The 19,399-nt window shown below is 40.3% G+C and overlaps 1 protein-coding gene and 1 long non-coding RNA gene across 3 annotated transcripts in view; one reads left to right on the top strand and one right to left on the bottom strand.

Annotated features, from left to right (window-relative positions):
- Positions 1-17,278, top strand: part of LOC113010463 (uncharacterized) — an 18,144-nt gene extending 866 nt beyond the window's left edge. The window contains exons 2-4 of one of the 2 annotated variants that reach the window (XR_003270347.1): positions 228-314; positions 11,605-11,653; positions 17,174-17,278. This is a non-coding gene — a long non-coding RNA (uncharacterized LOC113010463). Of the gene's footprint in view, positions 1-227; positions 315-4,263; positions 4,306-11,604; positions 11,654-17,173 lie in introns of those variants that run through there. The other variant, XR_003270348.1, reaches the window with a different exon arrangement.
- LOC113010461 (mitochondrial import inner membrane translocase subunit TIM44-like) lies at positions 11,853-19,399 on the bottom strand. The gene is made up of 13 exons (XM_026149513.1): positions 19,318-19,399; positions 18,270-18,374; positions 17,819-17,983; positions 17,621-17,701; positions 17,287-17,436; positions 16,723-16,856; positions 16,540-16,625; positions 16,235-16,327; positions 15,814-15,938; positions 15,200-15,250; positions 14,900-14,989; positions 14,666-14,776; positions 11,853-14,338 (listed from the first exon to the last, which is right to left on the bottom strand). The coding sequence occupies exons 1-13, from the start codon at positions 19,345-19,347 to the stop codon at positions 14,219-14,221; spliced, it is 1,341 nt and encodes a 446-aa protein (XP_026005298.1). The 5' UTR covers positions 19,348-19,399; the 3' UTR covers positions 11,853-14,218.

Raw genomic sequence — 19,399 nt, 5'->3', positions numbered from 1 at the left:
GTGTGCATGGTCTTTAACATATCAGGCCTTATAGTTGTTAACCTGTCATGATGTTCCACTATATAACCATTATATGAATAACACAAACTGGGGCAACCATGGCACAAAAGCTGTGATCTATTCCATTTCATTACACTTCGTTTTACTGTAAAAACTGTTTGATTAAATCCTTGATTGAATATCATGGATGGGAAACATGCCTGATTACATTTCCCTCTACTCCTTAGTAGATTATTCTCATGGCAGACTTCTCCCGGGTCACCAGCTCTCTCTGGGAAAGCAGCTCCAGAAACCCATTGCAACGAGCTTCGAAGGTAAGCACACCTCTCTGCACAGGCTGGCAGGCAAACCTTTTGAACTTTTACCCTTAAGAAAACTCAGGACAACTTTAAATGGTTCACTTCTTCCAAAGCCACACTGTGGTCCTCCTCACACTGTCCTCCTCCACATTCAAGCACTGCAGACAACACTCCTCATGTCCCAAGATTAGCAGATAACATCAGCACTGTTATGCAAATGTGCAGATCTTTATTGCCAAACAGCTCAGCTGGGGAGCTGTTTGGCAATAAGCTTGTGCATGACACACTAGAATTGTGTGTGTCACGCCTCAGGCATATAGGTGCAATATTCGGTCACATACAGGTAAAAGGTGTTTAAATGACTTGTGTTCGGGCAGTAAGGGGAGAGTTTGTGTACATTATGCAGCAGACAAATTACTATGATTTGCATGTGGCTGGGTGTGGGCTGTCCTTCACTGAAGTGTATGAGTGTATGTATAACACCGGTGTACTTGTGTTACTCGTGTTAATGCAATATTAATAATATCTCTTTGTGGCGCTGCACTCCAAAGACTTAATTCCCCCTTTTTAAGAGTTCAAATATTTCCATTATGTAAATATTTAAAAGTTAAGCTTTAGGTGTCAACTGTCAAACAAAGAAATGAATGTAAATCAGTGGGAATCCTGGTACGCGCAGGTGTGTTTTTCTGTGTATTTCATGTTTGCATATTCAGGAAGGTTTGATCTGATCTGCATTTAGTTGGTATGTTCTTGAGCTGGAAAAAAGGACAGCTGTTAAAAGGTCAGACGTGAAATATATTAAAATGAGAGTCAGTCATATCACCTGAGCCAGATTTGAGGCAATGTTTTGTGTGTGTGATCCAGACGTATTTGCATGTTTGTGTGCATGTGCACATGTGTTTTTCTGCAGACAGTCTGCGGGAGGGTGAAGGGAACTGAATGCCTTTTTTGTGTTGGCAAGGAAGTAAATTGTCAGAACTCAGTGAAGCAAAATCTGTCGAGCTCAGTTCGACACTAATGAGGTCGGGGTTGTTATACAGTGTTTCCAACCATCTGTTGGACTGCACTGGACTGTTTTGGTCAGGTTAGAGAAGTCTGACTGCACTCTTTGTGCTAAATCTCTAACAAGTTCCCCACTGAGTAATTAATAGAATAGAATAGAATAGAATAGAATAGAATAGAATAGAATAGAATAGAATAGAATTCAACTTTATTGTCATTGCACATGCACAGGTACAGGGCAACGAAATGCAGTTTGCATCCATCCAGAAGTGCTTTAGTGATATAGATATATTACAATATATATTAGCAATAATATAGATATGTGAGTATATTACAGAAATGGGTCTAAGGCAGCTATATTAAGGCAGCTATATTGACTAATAAATTGCTGTGAGCAGTTCAGTTCAGGGAGATTCCAGCTGTACATCTCAGCTCTGTTCTCTGGATTTGGCTCAGTGGTACTTTGAACTAAAAGCTAAAAGCACTGGACGAGATCATATATGCAGTAGCATCTTATTTTAATATGTTTCCAATGTTTCCAACTTTTTCACTCTCCAAAAGACACAGGACCAAATTTTATGACGACTCCAGCAGTTCCCATTGTTGTATTGTAGGTTCTTCACCTTACAATATAAAGTGCTCTGAGGTGATGGCTGCCGATGAATTGAAATGTCATAGAACAAGAGGCAAGGTAGACCCTTGACAGGTCACCAGTTAACCTAACATGCTGGGAGGAAGCCAGAGTGCCCAGAGAGGACATACAAACTCCACAGCAAAAGGCCCCAGCTATCCTATAGTTTCAAACCCAGGACCTTGTCGCTGTGATGCAACAGTGCTAACCAGCACTCCACTGTGCCTCCCTGGGGATCACAGTAGTCATTAGGATTAATCCTCTAGACACCCTGGTTGTCAGCAGTTCATCTAATGCTCACTCAAAGTGGTGGACCAGAGGCAGACAAACCCTAGATCAGTGCTGCTTTTTATCTATACAGTACTATACAGATTTTCTATATTCTTTGAAGAGAGCACGGGCAAAATGAAGTCCACAGAGAGAGTCTATATTTTATCCTTCTGAATAAAGGATTGTAGATGACCATGTGGTGTTTCTGAAAGTTATACGTTTCTTATTTTCCATTTTATCCAAAATGTGTGTGTGTGTTTGTTTGTGTGCTTCCTTGGTGCTGCAAAGCTGTTTGAACATAGATTGTTGTTCTCCAAGTAACCAGGAGAGGTCAGAAACTGAAGCAGAAAATCTGACAGGAAGGGGAAAGTTGGAAGTAAAAGGAAACCTCTGGGAAATTAATGGCATTGCCTTCAGGAAGTAATTTTAAAAATGATTCCACCTCAACTGAAATGGAGTCTTTTTAATCCATGGGAAGGAATACTATTAATTTTCATCACAAGTCCAGCCGTCTCCCTGTAACCGAATCACACATTGAATGTCCTAAAACTCTTTGTTATAGCCACAGTACAGGAAGGCAGTTTATTTTAAATTTTATACACATTACATGATCAGTTTCTAGCTGTTGCATAAGAAGAACATGACATATAAAGATATGCGCATGTGTATTTGACTGGTTGTTAATTATGTTAGCAGGATGGAGAGCTGTATTAGACATGTGAGCATACAGTGTTTCTACGGAGTGATGATGTCATTTTGATCATTTCAAAGTAAGAGTTTTAAACTGAACTACATCTCCTGTCATACATGTCAGAGCTACGTTACTGTGCAAGCAGCTAAAAAGTGGTTTGTTTAGAAACTTAGAAAGAACGCCACTGCAAAAACATTTCATTTGGAGGTTCATCTGGTACAATTAGGTTCCACCCTACTCTGTGTATCTCTTTGCAAGCCCCTAACTGATTATTCGATTGATGTCCCTCGCACTAAATCTTCCTGCTATCGATTTTAGCACAGCAACAAGGACAGCCTTTGCACAGGAAAGGTTCATGTGTATGAGTTAGTAGCTGACATGGATTTGTGTGCATGTAGTTAAGTGCAGTTTGCAGATCTGTAAATGAATTAGTGTTTCTAAAAGCAGGGCGAGACGAAAGCTTTTATTTCATTTTAAAAAATGAATTCCACTTTCATTCTTTCTTCTTCTTTTTTTAACAAGCGAGTGTGCACGTCCAGTAAGTTTGATCACAAACAGCAGTTTGATATTTCAGTCTTTAATCATTATGGAAACAGAAAAATCAGTGAAATATCAATACTAGCCATTATTTATAAAGTCTTTCAGAGCCACGTTTCAAAGGGCTTTACAGTATAACACGGACAGAAACAATATAAAACAAGAGGCCAAAGGAGCAGTATTAGTATGAAATAGATCTATTTTTACAGGTACTGTTGAACAGATTTGGCTGGTGTTTCACTGGATGGGGCCTAAAGCCAAAAAGGATTAGCGGGAGGACATTGGTGCACTTGCATTTCATAATCAGAACTTTATATGACACACATTCAATCAGAGCTGTGAGCCTCATAAGCCTTTTAAAGGGATGGTGACGTGAAACAGCAAAACCCCGAAGAAAATTTTGTGATGTTTATTCATTATAAATGTAGCTTTTATAGACATTGAATTTAGGACAAAGTGAATTTGAAAAGAAAAAAATATAAATAGAAGCTAAAGCTCAATTTCAGAAGGAAATCTAAATTACATCTTTAAAAACAGGTGCTTTGGTTAACTGGTCAAGAACTTTACCTGAGGGTCATCAGAGTGGTGGCACAAAAGCCACCAAATGTCCAGCATGAGTCAAAGCTGATTTAGAAAAAAATCAAGTTTACAGTTTCAAGCAAACTCAGACCTTCTTTCCTGATCTTTTCAATTAAACTAATCCAGCCTTTTACCTAATAATCATAGAAAGCATATGCTCCTTTTTTCTAAAGCTCTTGCAAGTGAGTGCAGTTGTGTCTAAATGATTTCCATGTCTATCCTAAACTCATTTAGTTTCTCTCTTATTTGATCAGGACATCTCCTGCGGAGATCTGCTTTCTGGAATTTGTAAAAGAAAAAACAAAACATTATAGAATTATAAAATGACATGATGAGCACGAGTCATGAAGAAATGCGGAGATATGGATCCTTCTCTTCCTGCAGCGTCTGTCACTGAAAGCACTGTACATAACACACACACACACTTAATGTCTGTAAAGTAAAATGGAAACTGGGCTTCTGGTGTTTCTGCTTGTTCTCTGTGCTGTGCTGCATTTTGCCCTCATACAGTTTCTGTTCAGTGCTTTCATATTGTTATGCAATAAGGACTGAGAGCTTCCTTTTACACCAGGAACCGAGCTTTTCACTGGATATTTCTCTCATCCCTAGCCGCTTCCGCTGTTACACAATGGCGTAATCAAACTGTGCTCTGTCGAGACCTTCCTTGTGGTCCGTCCATGATGACGATGGCATGCTGCTGTAAGGATCTAAAATGATGCGGACACAACGAACCACGAGGAAGAGCAGCAGCAGCACGAGGAGGCCAACAAAACACAGGGCTGATCCTTGTTCTGGGTGACCCGGCACGGGCTGCAGCACGGTGGGGCCCCGGGGATACCCGGGCGGAGCTGGAGAAGAAACATCATAGTCCATGAGCCAGTAGTTTGTGTTGCTCATCTTGGAAGTGAGGGAATGTTTTTGGAGTTTGAAATCGCTTAACTAAATGACTGTTTCTTTGCAGTCAGAAGCTCTGAGGAGTGGCACTGCTCCACATAGCCGTCTTTGTTAATGTTCGTGGTTTCTAAACATGGAGGAAGCTCACGTAGTGAAATCTGGCAGCTAATAGCTGACTGAGCTCAAATGCAGTGTTTTCCACAAGCCGCAGGGCAACAGAAATAACATAGCACAAATTAGCAGTGCAAATTAATCAGTCCTCTGGTAAATGGTGTGGCAAGCTGGGGCATGCTCAGCATGGCAAATTAGATTGAACTGGCTGGTGTTGGCATGATCCCTATATAGCACTCATTTGTTCTCAAGAGATCTAAACAATACAAAAGTAGAGGTCCCTGATTTATTTATTCTGTGTAATCCTCCGTTATTGGTCAATATTTTAACTGTCATCCAATAGCAGCTCTCTGGAAGCCTTTATTGTAATTACAAAGTGAGTATAAATCTCAGCTGAGTGACTGAAGATGTCCCATGGATCAATCAAAGTGCCTGCCGGCTGGAAATGATGTGTGTCGTGCTGCTTCACAGAATTATTTTGCATTCAAATTGTTTTGACTGTGTCGGCCTGGTTACTGAGCAAAGCTTGTATTTTTGTGTCTATTTCTTCATCCGGAGTCACGAGGAGCTTTTTCATTTGGGGTTTCAGTCATCAGGATACCTAAAAGGAAAAAAGAAGCAATAAAAACTCAGTAAATTTCCAGTATGCACTTCCTAGATGTAGAGAAAACCCACTGATTCAGGATTCGACCAGGGTTAAATTTTATTTGTTTGTTTCTGGGCACCAAGTGAATATTTTGGGGGTTTTCCTGCAAGCACAAAAAAAATTGTGTGAGAAAAACAATCTCTCCTGAATTCAGATATAGCTTAGTAGAAGATAAATAAATCAGGCACTGATGAGGGGAAAGAAAAAGAAATATGGAGAAAACCCTTAGGGAGTTGCTGCACTCTTGCATGGATACACCCTGCACAGCTTCTTTAATGGAGAGACATTTTCCTGCGATAGGTGAATTCCCCCATCAGCAGATTCTATTCCAGGAGGTTTCCTCTTCCTCCTTAAGACCCCGCAGATCCTCACAAAGACACGCTGATAGCACTCTTGCTCACCCAATGATGGGACTTAAGGGCATAGTGAAGGTTTAATAGGGGACCTTTGGACACAATGAAAGAAAGTGCCTGCCTCAGTATCAATTATCAAATGGCCTGTGGTTGCATCAGGTCTGGACAGCACGGAATAGCCATGTGTAGAAGAAGAAGAAAAGAGGCTAAATAGGCAGGACGGGCTCGGCAGTCAATAGAGCGGACATAACGTTTACACGGCAGGACAGAAATCACTTTGAAAAAAGGCTGATAATGAAAACAGGGATAGCAGTTTCTCACCGTTTCCATTTTTTTAAGGATTCGATTGATTTTTAGCAGCTGGCTGTAAACACAAAAGAAGATTAACTGGATTTAAAAGTTAAAGATTTGCTTTCTCTTAAATCCTTTTGAGCAGTTGCCCTGACAAAATACACTTTAACCAGTAGTTATGCAACACAACCAAAGTTATGGCTCTCTGGAGCACAGCTTTACCAGTTTCCTAAATGCATGAGGTAGGAATCACTCAGCACTTTGCATCCTTTCCCCACCTTTATTTAAATCAAGGCGTGAGACAAAGCACTGATTATCATATATGTGGGTCTGTCGCAGGTCTGGGGTTTCAAAGATGTGACCAGAGAAGTCATGTTTTATGTTTTTAGGTCATTCCACAGCTCTGCAGATTAGCCAAGGTCATAATGACAAACAAACAGCAACAGATCCAAGAGCACAGGTGAAAATTCATTTTCCCTGAGAATCAAAGCAAACACAAAAGCTTTAAAGAATATAAAAGAATAAGCCACATCAATTTCATGGATCACTGATCTTCATAGCGAGACCTGCTTTGGTTCCTAAACAGCACATAAATCACACTTTATTGCCTGACCATCTGATTTACGCAAAACAGCAAAATGAAAGCCTGGTGTGGACAGTTCAGGGCTCCAGATTTGTAATAAAATCTGAAGCTTTTTTTTTTTTTTTTTTTTAAGCAATAAAGCAAAAAAAAAGAAAAGAAGAGATTGATGAAAGCACTAAGCAGCTGTGCCAGTGAAATCTGACGACACACTGAGTGACACATGGCATTCCTCGTGCCTTTAATACCTGTAATACCTCCAATTTAGGGCTCTGGATTATGACAGCAGCTTTGAAAATGTCAAGGACTTCTACAAATGAAACGGATATTGTCTGAAAACTAAAGTAAATCCTTAAAGTTGGACTGTCAGACTGTGAAAAGGGGAAGCAATCTCCACCCAACAATGAGCACGTTGCTGTTAAACTTGTGTTTGGTGTCATCAAGATGATTAAAGCCCTAAAACATCTTCGGCCTCTTATGCAATTATTTTTTTGTTCTCCATTAAAAGGTAACAATTTTTAATGGATATTAAAACACAAATTATTTAAATGAATTTAAAAATTTAAAACAGAGTGAAATTAGAAGTTTTTAACTGAATTTCAGTGAAGGATTTTTTGATTGTAACTTCTTTTAAAACTTCTTACTACGCTGTAACTTTTAAACACTTCACAGATTTTCAAAATCAAAGACGTAACATGAACATTGCAGTGGTTTAAAAAGCTCTAATTTTCCAGGATTGTTGAGAAGTGAAAGAATTAACTACCTTCATAAATATATTTCTATATATGTTTTTGTAGAATATATCACAAGATGAAAATCGCCTGGATTATGGTTTGTATCTTTGTATCACATGTGAGGTGTTAAGGTGCCCCGCTCTTAATAGTTCCTTTAAAACATTATTGATAGAAGTAGCACAGAGAGGATTGAACATGTTTTAAAGGGTGTCATAAAGTTACACAAGAACTCACAAATCACACCTGCTACTGTTTCTGACAGCTCGCAGACGTTGCCATTTAAAAAGTTAGACATGCAGGACCACAATAACTCCTACAAACAAACGTTTAACGAAGCAAGCACAGTCACCATTGTCATGAAACACAAACTGGAGGACGATCAGAAGAGATTAGAACTTACCTTGAGGTGAGGACTGTGTAATAATAATGATGGTGATGATGATGATGATGATGCAGCAGTAGCCCTTCAGCACCTTGGACAGCTCTGTGCTCACTCACGCTGCACGCACAGATTCAAGACTGAACTCTGCTTCCTCTGAGGGCTTTAAGGTCTCCTCAGTTTCACGGATCCGCCCCACCTCCCTCCCTCTCCGCCCACCAACGACTGCCCTTGTGCCATGCACACACACACACACACACACACACACACACACACACACACACACACACACACACACACACACACACACACACACACACGTACTGTTTTCGTTTGGATGAGTAAATCACAACATGTGGCTTTTGAATTATATAAGAGGAGTGCATGACGTGGGGACAGTCAGGGATCCTGATAGCCACACAGCCATTATGGAACAAACGCCTGTTCTGTTGTTGTTTTCCTTGAAATTTAAATGATCGAATTACCTTAATGCTCCATGCCATGCAAATAAAAGCAGCTGCACAGAGAAGACTTGTGTTAGACAGCTGACAGCAAATATTTCACTTTCATAGATTTACATTTCTTTTTTTCCTTTTTTTTAACAACTAAAAATGCACCTGAGACAAGTGCGTCTGGCTGAACCACCAACAAACACGATGACATTTTGTTGAATATTATCCTGCGGGGAATAAGAGGAGTAAAGACAAACATAGATCCACCACTGACCACATACCTTCTGTGGATTTTGTGGGGATTTTGGTGTTTTAGCAACCTCAGAGAAACTTTTAGTTTTCTTCCACTGGGATGTCAGGAGGCTCAACTCCTGTAAATCAGGAAAAAACAAGTCATTTTAAGTGCAACAGCTATTCCTTGGGGTATATGTTCAATTTAAGTGCTATTATGCCCTCATTGTGTGAGTGTGCGTGTCTCCCCATTTCTGTTTTTATGTAGCTCACTGTACAGAAGAGTTGACCAAACCTAATGATATATTTCTCAACATCACAGTAAATGCTTCATCTTCTGGCCTGTTCTTTTCTATTCTATTCTTTATGTCTAATATTCTGATTAAAGCTCTTATTAAACAAAACATGGGTTATGAAGCTAGATTAGATTTCTTTTAAGTGATGTTAAGAGATCTGTGCAAATGTACAAAAACTGCAGATGAACACATTGTCTGTTTTGGACAATAAGACTATAAGTAGGGTTTGCCTCATGGATAACTGGTATTCCTTCTTTAATAAAAATATGTTTCCTGTATTAAAATATTAGCATTGACAGAGTTTTTTTTAAATACATGAGAGTCTGCTGTTTTTTTAAACCCATTCCTTTGTTATATTGTGTAAGACGACATTTAAATTTGATGTCAGGTTGCACTCCAGGTTTTGCTGACCTGCAAAAAATTACATGATCAAGAAGTGGAGCAAAACAAGCGAGGCTACCTGATTGTGCCTGTGGCTATAAGCTCCGAACTCACTGTGAGAAGTAATTAATTGACACAATTAAAACTCTACAAACACTGCTGCAGACTGTAGTCCATACACAGCCACATCTCCCCTGCCTGAGGCTGCATGGGATCTCCCAGTAGGTTTAATTAATAGTCGGTGGATTGTAACACTGCCCTGAAGGGGATCATAATCTCATAACAATGAGCAGTGCTCCAGCAGTGCACCCACTGTGGTCATAAATGGTAAGAGTCTCCAACCCACAAGATGATGAAACTCAGTGTTTATACTTTGCTGCCCTTCCTATCTATACAACTCCAAATCTACGAACCAGAATGCAAATCTCACAAACCCGTATTTGTTCACAACAAAACATAGAAAACATATCAAATGTTCGAATAGTCTTTTTTTTTTTTTACATTATATAAATATAAGATATTTTTATTGCAATTTTTTATTACAAATATTAGCTCATTTTAAATTTGATGTCAGTAACGTTTCTGTTTTGTTTTTTTTTAAGTTGGAACGGCGCAACAAGATCTTTTGGCCCTCAGGCGGCACTGCATTAAAAACAGACATGACTCTGTTATGAAAATCACAGCATGGGCTCAGGAACATGTCCAGAAATCACTTTCTGTAAACACACTTCAACATGCCATCCTCAAATCCAGGTTAAAGCTCTATCATGCAAAGAAGAAGCCATATGCTAACACTAAAAACACTGCCTTTGACTCTATGCTGGCGCTCATTTAAAAATTTGAGATCAAACCATATAAACGCCCTCAATAAAATAAACCTAAACCAAAAAACTGAAATTGTTTAGCCATTGTTAGGGCAATGCCTGAAGGGCTGCCTGCATTATGATAACGCTGTTATAACGTAGACTAGATTACAGCTTGATGTATGCATGGTAGTGTGTCACCAAGACGATGTTAAAAGAAAGCTCTGCTCTGCCTCCATGACCCTTTTCCTTTCTGAGGTGATTGTGTTGTTGCATTTAATCCCATTCACTTGGGTGCAGTAAGTGTGTTGTTGCTTGGAGGGACTTTCCCCAGTAAGATACTCTCAGTATAGTGAGGGCTTTACTCTTCACTCATGCTCCACATTGACAGAAAGTGCATGTCATACAGTTAAATCCAAGTATTTGGAGAATGACACAGTTTTTCCAATTTTGCCTCTGTAGACCAACACCGTGGATTTTAAGTCAAACAATCGAGCTGTGACTGAAGTGTAGACTTTCAGCTTTAACTCATGGGGCTCAACAAAAGTACTTCACACAGTCTGTTTTCAGAGGCTCAAACGTATGAGGGCAATAAGGACGAGCAGTTTCATGACCAGGTGTGTCCTTTCCCCTTCTTACTGATGAATCTGACAGGTGAAAGATCTGGGTCGTTTTCCAAGAGTTCAACTTAGAAAATGACCCAGATCTGTCAATATGAGGCCCAAAGGTGATGCAAGTTAAGGAAGCCAAAATAAACCTCAGAGAGAGCAAGGAGTGGAGTAAGAGTGGCCAAATCTACAATCTGGCTCATTCTTAAAAAGATGGAATAAACTGCAACACCAACAGGCCTGAAAGCTCACAGGAGACGACTAAAGTGTGTGATAATGTAATTTCCATGGGTAAGAAAAACAACTTCACATCATTTAGCCAAGTCATGAACTCTCTCAAGAAGGTAGGCATAGCATCGTTAAACGATACCTCCCTGAATGAAGGAATGTTGGCATGTACGGCCGCCAGAGTCACATAAACACTTCATGTGACTGCTGATAGGAGCAGCAGGATGAACTGCAACGTGTACAAGGCTATGCTCCTCAGATCCAGGCAGACTTCTGGTAATCATGGATGAAAATCAAAGTCAAAGTTAAATACTTTCCAGTCAAAGTATTAGAAAAATCCATATATTTAAGATTGTTAGTTTGTCCAGTTAATTTTGAGCCTCTGAAAATTTGGGACTGTGTATGAAAATGGCTGCAGATCCTAAACAGTTCATGGAAGATGTTTCTTTTATTTTGCACTTCAGTCACATGTAGGTTTAAAACCCACTGTGCTGGTGTACAGTGTCCAAAAACGTACAAACCTAACTGTAGGAACATAATAAACCTGATAATGGCACCATACATTAATAATTCTGACGTTTCATGTATGGTTATTCGTTCCCTCGTAGGCTTCAGCTGCAGTCAGACAAGCAAGGAGACTCCAAAGAACTGAAAGAGGTTAGTTGATATGAGGACATCCATACTCGTACATCACAACAGACAGCTGAGGGATCAGCCCCCGCCCGCCTGATATATTGACCCCGGGGTAGAAGCTAATCTATCAGCCCTGTATTACCAAATCTATAGGTTTATCAACCAGTGTCAATAGGCATCTATCAAAGCGGGTCAGTTTTTAAAATGAGAAAGCAGACACACATAATGCGCAGACTTTAATTTACTCATTCGAGCACAAACACACAGTATTCAGATGTGCTGACTCGGGGAGAGGCTGGATGAAACAAATCATAATACAGCACTCTTTATTCTGCTGACTGACACACAGAGAGAAATAAAGGAGATCTGAATACATCGTGGGTCTGCTGTCATTCGCTGTAAAGCAATCTAGTCTGACTTGAACTATTAGAATTTCTCTTTATTCTGATCCAATAAAAACAGTATGTACAAGGACAGTTTTTACAGCAACACAACATGACTGAAACTGAGGTCCTGCCTGTGGCGCCTCAAACCTTGAGTGATCATTACTGTCGTTAAAGGTTTGCATAGAACAAACTCAAGATGCAAACATCACTATCTGTCAGGCAAAAAAATAAGTTTCTCCAAATCACAGAAACTTCTCCCCTGGGACATTTTGGCATTTAATGTGGGATCATGAGAAACAGTTGTGTCTTGTTGTAATCACATTTTGACTGGTGGTGGCAGCAGAGTCCAAAACAGCATGGCTTCAGTTCAGAAAGAAATACACATACTCAATAAAAAATAACGTTTAAATACGAGTCCTCTCACCCGTCGTCCTCATAAATAAAAGTGCATGTTTTATGGCGAGTGTGTTGTTTTAATCACCAGGAATGACTCCAACACAACTGTCACATGTTTCTTTCAACACTATCGCAACCATGTGATGGATTACACAACCAAGACTCATGAGAAGCAGAAGGCGAGCACGGTGTGGCCATCAGACACATCCATGACTTTCGGACATTGCAATAAACCGCCTCGTGCGGTTTGACCTTTAATGGGAAGTGCTGTGCTTAAAGAACACACACATCCACAAACTCAGAGCGTCTTTACAGAGGCGGTACAACATGAAGCTTAAAGACATTCATTATGAACTGAATGAAGCTGTAACGTTACAGTACGATCAGAATGTGTGTAATCTTTACTTACATGAACAACGATATCTATACGTGTCAATCATCGTCATCATTTGTGTCTCGCAAAGCCACGTAAATGTAAACCAAACAGCTCAGCTGAAAAATGTGCAACGATTCCTCAAACATCAAAGCTGCCTCAATGACTGGAAAAAGTAAGGTGGTCCCATTTCGGCTCACAAGCATGACGACGTTGAATATAAGCTTACACTAATAAGTAGATACGAGTCCCACTGGGAGCTTTATCTCCTCGATTTCTCAATTTGATTTCAAGTCCCAGTAAACTGTAGTCTTGTCTCGGCATGACAGGGTGGACGTCGTATGTTTTTATCCTTGTTTTACTTTTTCATTTCACCATTACTCTTATGTAAAAACCAGCAGGAGCAAAGCAGAAACCAACAAAGTGAGCACTGAAGGATCTGAAAATTTAGTTTAAATTTTCTGGTCGTCAGTAGCCCTTCAAACACTGACACTGAAGAACATTAAAGCCCTTGCAGCTCTCATCCGTTCTTTCACGGTGACTTTGAAAATTCATATTTTAATATTAGGCCCTAAAAAAAAAACAAAAAAAACATTCTTTAAAGGCTGGTTTGCTTTGACTGAGAAAAAAATACTCTCTCTGTCAAACTCAGCTCAGTTGGTCGCTGCTTGTTCAATGCTGTTGATGCTACACAGGAGGCAGCTGTGGTTCATCTGCTGCAAAAACTGAAGCATATTTTTATGCTTTTAACATGCACTACAGTACCCATAATGCACTAGTCTCAACATTGTGCCCAAATCCATTCACCGAGGGCACAAAAGTAAAACTGAAGCTGCTCTATTAAAGTGTCTCCTGTGCACAGATGATTCAAAGGTCCCCACCACAGTCAACAATTTCATCTTCCAGCTCCATTATTTAACCGGGATCAATGTAATTTAGGTATAAGACCAACAGATATCACAGACTGCATGTCCATTTTCCTCCACTGTCATAACAGGATTATTTACAATCTGCCCACCAGCCGTCCAGTATTGATGAGCTATGCAGCTTAGATGAAACAATGCAGGCTCCTGGTGAAGATGCAGGTCCATCCACGCTGAAATTAATTAGTTATGCTGTATATATATACTCCAGGCAATCCAAAACACTGAGCGTACCAGTACAGAAGACTGCACAGACAAACTTAACTGAATGTGTCATAAACTATCTCCAAAGCTAATTGGATCTACATGTCAGAGGGTGGTCAAATATGCACGCTTGCACATAAATCCTCTGGGTACAAATGGGGAAATGGTACTCTCTCACACAGCAGCAGGGTTTCCCTCTTCTCTCTTTGTTCAACTTAATGTATAAAGGATGTGCAGCTATTCCAGGTATGTGTTTGTATCTCAGTTTGTGTCCCCCAGATGAGCCACTGTACTCCTGCTCCTCCTCTTAGAGGACCTGCTCTGTGCTGGAGGCAGAGATGTCCAGGAGCCTCCAGGCAGCACTGGGGTTCAGCTCCTCTTGGTCCCGACACAACGCCCACACATACATCATCCTCATCACCTTCTCCTGTTGAGGGAGGAGAAGAGAAGAAACAGTGAATTTCAAAGAGTTTTGCAGACTTCAAACTTTAAATGTAGCGAGTTAATAAATGATCTGGCTTATGATGATATATTTGAGGCCTCTAACATTGCTAACAGTTGAAATCCGATGATATCAGACAAGTTAATATTGCTGCATCAAACCCATAAATTTGAAAGACATTAAAAAAAATGGGCCTCTGTTATAGACCACTGATCTGATTTCAGCCTTTTAGTGTTGTTTACTTCCTTGAGGAAGCTTTGATGGTATCCATTGGATTCCCTATTCTAGCACAGTGATCGTGAGTTGACTGACCGGATCTCCTTCCACAATATCTCCTTTGGGGCTGCGAATCACCATGACAACCTGAGCCTGGAAGGTGATGATCAGCACAGGGCCCTGATCCATCATCTTACCCATCGCCAGCTGAAACACAGGGTTACAAAATGAACAGACAAATGAAAGGAGAAATGGAAAAGCAGAAAACAGGGAAAGAGCTTTGTAATACAAGCTGCATGATGGTTACCGAGCATCAGGGAGAGCACTTACATCTAAGTTATCGATGTCGAGTACTTTAGACTGGAAGAGAAGCCCCAGAGCTCGGGCCTGCTGGATGGGGTGGGCAAGCTGACTGTAGGTCTGAGTACAAATACACGTAACACACATCTAGCATTAAAACATGCTTCCCACATACTGTATGCCAGCTAAAATGCAATTACTAAAAAGTAGGATTGTGTCTTTTTGTAGACATCACAACGTAATAAGCTCTTCTTCTTCACATGTGTCCCCTGTATTATGTCAACACCTGTAGAAACTGCTTTTGTTACCAAGTGGTGTTTAATAACTCACAGCTTCATAGCACCAGTCCTTTAATACCTCCAGCTCGCCACGGATGATCGCCTGCAGAAAGGACAAAGATACCGAATTATAGCTTTAAAAACATAAACAAATCTCACAGGTATTCTTGTGACTTTTAGACAGGATGCTCAAATTATTTTAGCAAATCCCACATCTCATATTTAACCGAGCACAGTAAACTTTAGTGAATTCATTCAAAATCAGAACACGTTGAGATCATTTTCTGCTACTCTAAACCAAGACTTCAACTACACTCAGTGCTCTCCTCCTGATATAATCATAAACAGCATTTTATTTCATTTTATCTGTTTTACATAACAAGCATGCACGACTTACAGAACTGTATCATAAGCTCTTGGATCCCCTCAGTTATCTGAATGATGTATTTAGCTGCTGAACTTGGTTTAAACTCAGTAATCTAACAGCTGAACTCAAACAGAGGACAGGAAATTCATTACTGGATCTGATCCAAACTAGAGTGAAAACTCAGGCTAAATGAACCAAGACTTTCATCAAGTCTCTTCCTAACCTCCACAGAGAAAAGCATTAACGGAAACAGCGAGAGTGAAGACAGACACAGACAGAGGCTGGAGGAACCCGTTTACCTCCAGTATGTTGGGGATGATGTCTTTCTCACACTGTTTGAGGAAAGAATCTTTGTCAAAGCTGGGGTCTGCCTTCAGGATCTCTGTCAGCACCTCGGACATTTCCGTCTTAGAGAAGAGACCACCTAGGAAACAAAGGCTAAAATCAGAAGCAGCAACAACACTCAGTACCACAAATTAAATGTGTAACGTCGAAGCTGGTGAACATCATCAAATATCTAGAAGATCTGTCAGTACCATGGAGCACGTAGTTAATAGTATTCCTGACTAATCAGAAGATTAATAGGTTTTGGGATAAAAAAGGATTTTTTTTTTTAAAATAAGAAGAACAAGATTTGAGGTCTGGCGAGAACAATCAGATAAAAGGCTTTAACAGAGAAAAGGAACTCCAAATTCAGGATTGAATGTGGTGGAGCATTACCTAGGAAGTCAGTGACTCTGTCAGTTAGAGCTCTGGATGCTCTGATGAGGGCATTGTCACTTTCATCATATTTCATCTTCATCTCGAAGATTCCTGAATGAAACAAAAATGGAGGTTGAACAGGTTAGACATGTCTCCACTGATTACGGCAGGTACATTCTGCACCTGTGCAAACAGCTCATGACTGCACTTCATTATTAGCTGATCATTGAATCTACAGTAAACATTCTACTGCCCCCTGCTGCCATAAAGAGAAATTACATATAAAGATATCACACAAAGCAGGAAAAACCAGACGTTCTTACTGTTAAAAACTACGTTGTTGTCCTTGAAGTCCTTCCACTGCTGGGACCACTTTGAATCCTTGTGAAGAACGACACCCATGGCCTCTCTGAGATTTAAAAATGGAGATAATTCGCCGCATCAGAGAGGTGGGTGTACAACAGCTTGTGTCATTGGACTGGTTTTGAGATCTAACATTTACTCACTCGTTGGCCTCGAACACTCTGGTGTCGTCATCTGCACTTTTAGATGAGAAATCGCTCCTCTTCCTCAGCTGAGAAGGAGCCCTGTAAGGGCCGGCGTCACCAACATCTATCTCCTTCTTCATGGACTCTACACCCTGCAGAGAGTTCGCACTTTTTAATTATAAACATAATCAGAGTCTAAACCAAAATTTTAATGACATCCAAAAGTAAATTCAAAGTTTAAGCTGCTTCTAAAGAAACAGTTTCTTAAGAAAGCAGTAACAAAAAGCAGCTGAGGAAGGCTTTTGTAAACATTTTATAGCCCAGAACGTAACAACTATTTGCCAAATATGACCTGAATTAACCAACAACTGACTGGTGTCTGAAATCTGCCCTTATGTTCCTGTGAAGAAAGATGTGTTAACGACTAAATGCTAATTTCCAAAATCTTCCATTTTCTCCCCTGCTGTAGTCAAAACATCAATAAAGTCTGGCAGACACCTGGATACCAACGACAACGTACAAAAGATGAAGATGAGAGGCATTAATTTGGACATCTATAGACGTCTCGTTTCGTTTTCTGACCTGTGAGATGGCCTTGAACGCGTTGGTCCGGCCCAGTTTTTCTCCTCCCTTGGATAAAGACTCAGCAGAGCCTCTGGCTGTCTTGGTGGCCTCCTCCACACCTTCCTTGATCTTCTTCCCGATGTCACTACGACTCACTTCCTCGAGACTCTTTGATCCAAATGGCACGCAAGCACACAGCAGGTTTCATTTTATTAATGATTTCCACGTAATGTTTTTTTTTAATTGGAAAGCATTTTTAACAACATTACAACTTAATGTGAACTCTTACTGTGCGATTCCAAATTAAATTATTATATTTTCATGTTGGGGCTGTCAATCAGGTTGGCCTTACCTCCTTAACGGTCTCTGATAGAGAGCCCAAGGTCTTCTTAAACACCTCTGATGTCTTCACTGTCTCTGCCTCTATCGATTTCTGATCAGAAATTTTTTAAAAACAACATTAAAATTCTAGAAAACTAATTAAATATAATAAGCTTGATGTTTATCTTTATATATATATAATATAAATCAAACCAGCTAATGTTCTTACATATTTTCTGCGGGCCTGCTGAAGGGCGTCGGACTCCTCGAGCCTTTTGGCCTCTTCTCTGAACTTCTTTATGTTTTCCTTCATCTCCTGATTCTTACTGAACTCCTGACGAAGGTTATCAACAAACTCTCCCAGAAAACCTTTCCGTCCTGAGGCATATCGCACCTGATAACAAACACAGAGAAGGACTTTAGCTGGACAAACACGTGCACCAATAGAGTGAACAGATTAAGCACATGCTGCGACTGGAACAATGAAAAAAGAGAAGAAAAAAAAATACAGAACCTATGCATTGCTTTTCATAAAACCTTAAACTAAAAAAGGGCATAAAGATAAGTAATCCCAGCACTTTAAGTTAAAAGAACTGTTTAAATTAACGGGCACAACTCTACATTAGCAGTGATTTAATAAATGAGTATCTTGAGGGTGAATGGGAGGTGTTGTTGGGTACCTGCACAGCTGCACCTGGGCTCCTCTGCAACCTGTAATGATCTCCCCTCCACACTGAGGAGACCAGAGTCCGGGAGCTGAGAGCCAAGGCATTTCTGCCAATCAGCTGCAACAGACAGGCAGAATCAGTCAGTCATAGTTAGCTGGGAGGTAAACCGGCACATAATACCATACTTCTAAAATATATCCCTTCATTTGATGAAGCTCTAACATGTTCCATGAGTGTGCTTAAAACCTGGTGACTGTGACTAATGCAGCACATCATCATCCTGTCAATAAATAAATGTCTTCTGCCCTAAGTGGGATATTTTCATCCTGACCAGGACAAATTCAAAATTCATGATCCAGTCTTAATAGATTTCCCCTCTAATTGCTAATATCTGTCCTTTATTTGATAACTTATTTTGATGGTTGTACATTTAAACATGAGAAATTTGGTGAAACATGCTGTGGCAGCAATGATCTGTTTTGGTGCGTTTAATCCTCTGCTTATAACAATGGCATACACACGGTATTACAATTTTCGACCCTTTCTAAAAACGACGAACGCACCATATTCGCTGTCTGTGTAAAATGAAGCGTGATCAAGTTATTTATATTGAAAGGATGGTTCGGTTATTTGTCAGGAGACAGAAGCTAAAACAAGTGGTCACCGCTGCTCTAATTAAAACTGTAACAGCTTTCGTGGTTTTATAGCAGCGAGGTCACTGATCATATTTGCTCTAGTACCTGACTGCATGCAGGCTTCTAAAAGTCGCATTTTAAATGAAATGTGCCACTCAAGCACAGACACACAGAGTCAAAACCCGAGTCAATACAATGCTATGATTTTAAGACCCCAGGAATTAAATAACATTAGTAAGCCTCTGCCGTGCCTCTGATGAAACAAGGCCCTTTCTAACGGACATCTCGCGTTCAAGTTGCGTAAAACACACCACTCTAAAGCGCGTTCACGTCACGGGCATAAAGAGACTGATGGCGAAGCCTTGCGAGTTTATTCCCTTAACCAGAGAGCGGGCCCGAGGCTCGGCGACTGGAATCTCACTAACCTCGTAGCACCGACATACGGAGGCTGCCATCTTGATCTTGAAATGCGCGGAGAAGCACGTGCGTTCCTGCTGCGGCAGCTGA

The sequence above is a fragment of the Astatotilapia calliptera genome, chromosome 18, assembly GCF_900246225.1.
Source record: "Astatotilapia calliptera chromosome 18, fAstCal1.2, whole genome shotgun sequence".
NCBI classification, from domain to species: Eukaryota; Metazoa; Chordata; class Actinopteri; order Cichliformes; family Cichlidae; genus Astatotilapia; species Astatotilapia calliptera.
The sequence above is the reverse complement of the archived record's forward strand: the minus strand, read 5'-3'. Positions and strand labels throughout refer to the sequence as shown.

What these genes read in the sequence shown, in the direction of transcription:
- LOC113010461 (XM_026149513.1), bottom strand. Translation starts at nt 19,347, where the DNA reads ATGGCAGCCTCCGTATGTCGGTGCTACGAG. An exon ending in CGTTCAAGGCCATCTCACAG is followed by an intron (nt 16,857 to 17,286) that starts GTCAGAAAACGA and finishes AACTCTCTGCAG; the next exon opens with GGTGTAGAGTCCATGAAGAA. An exon ending in AGGACTGGTGCTATGAAGCT is followed by an intron (nt 14,990 to 15,199) that starts GTGAGTTATTAA and finishes ATTTGTACTCAG; the next exon opens with ACCTACAGTCAGCTTGCCCA.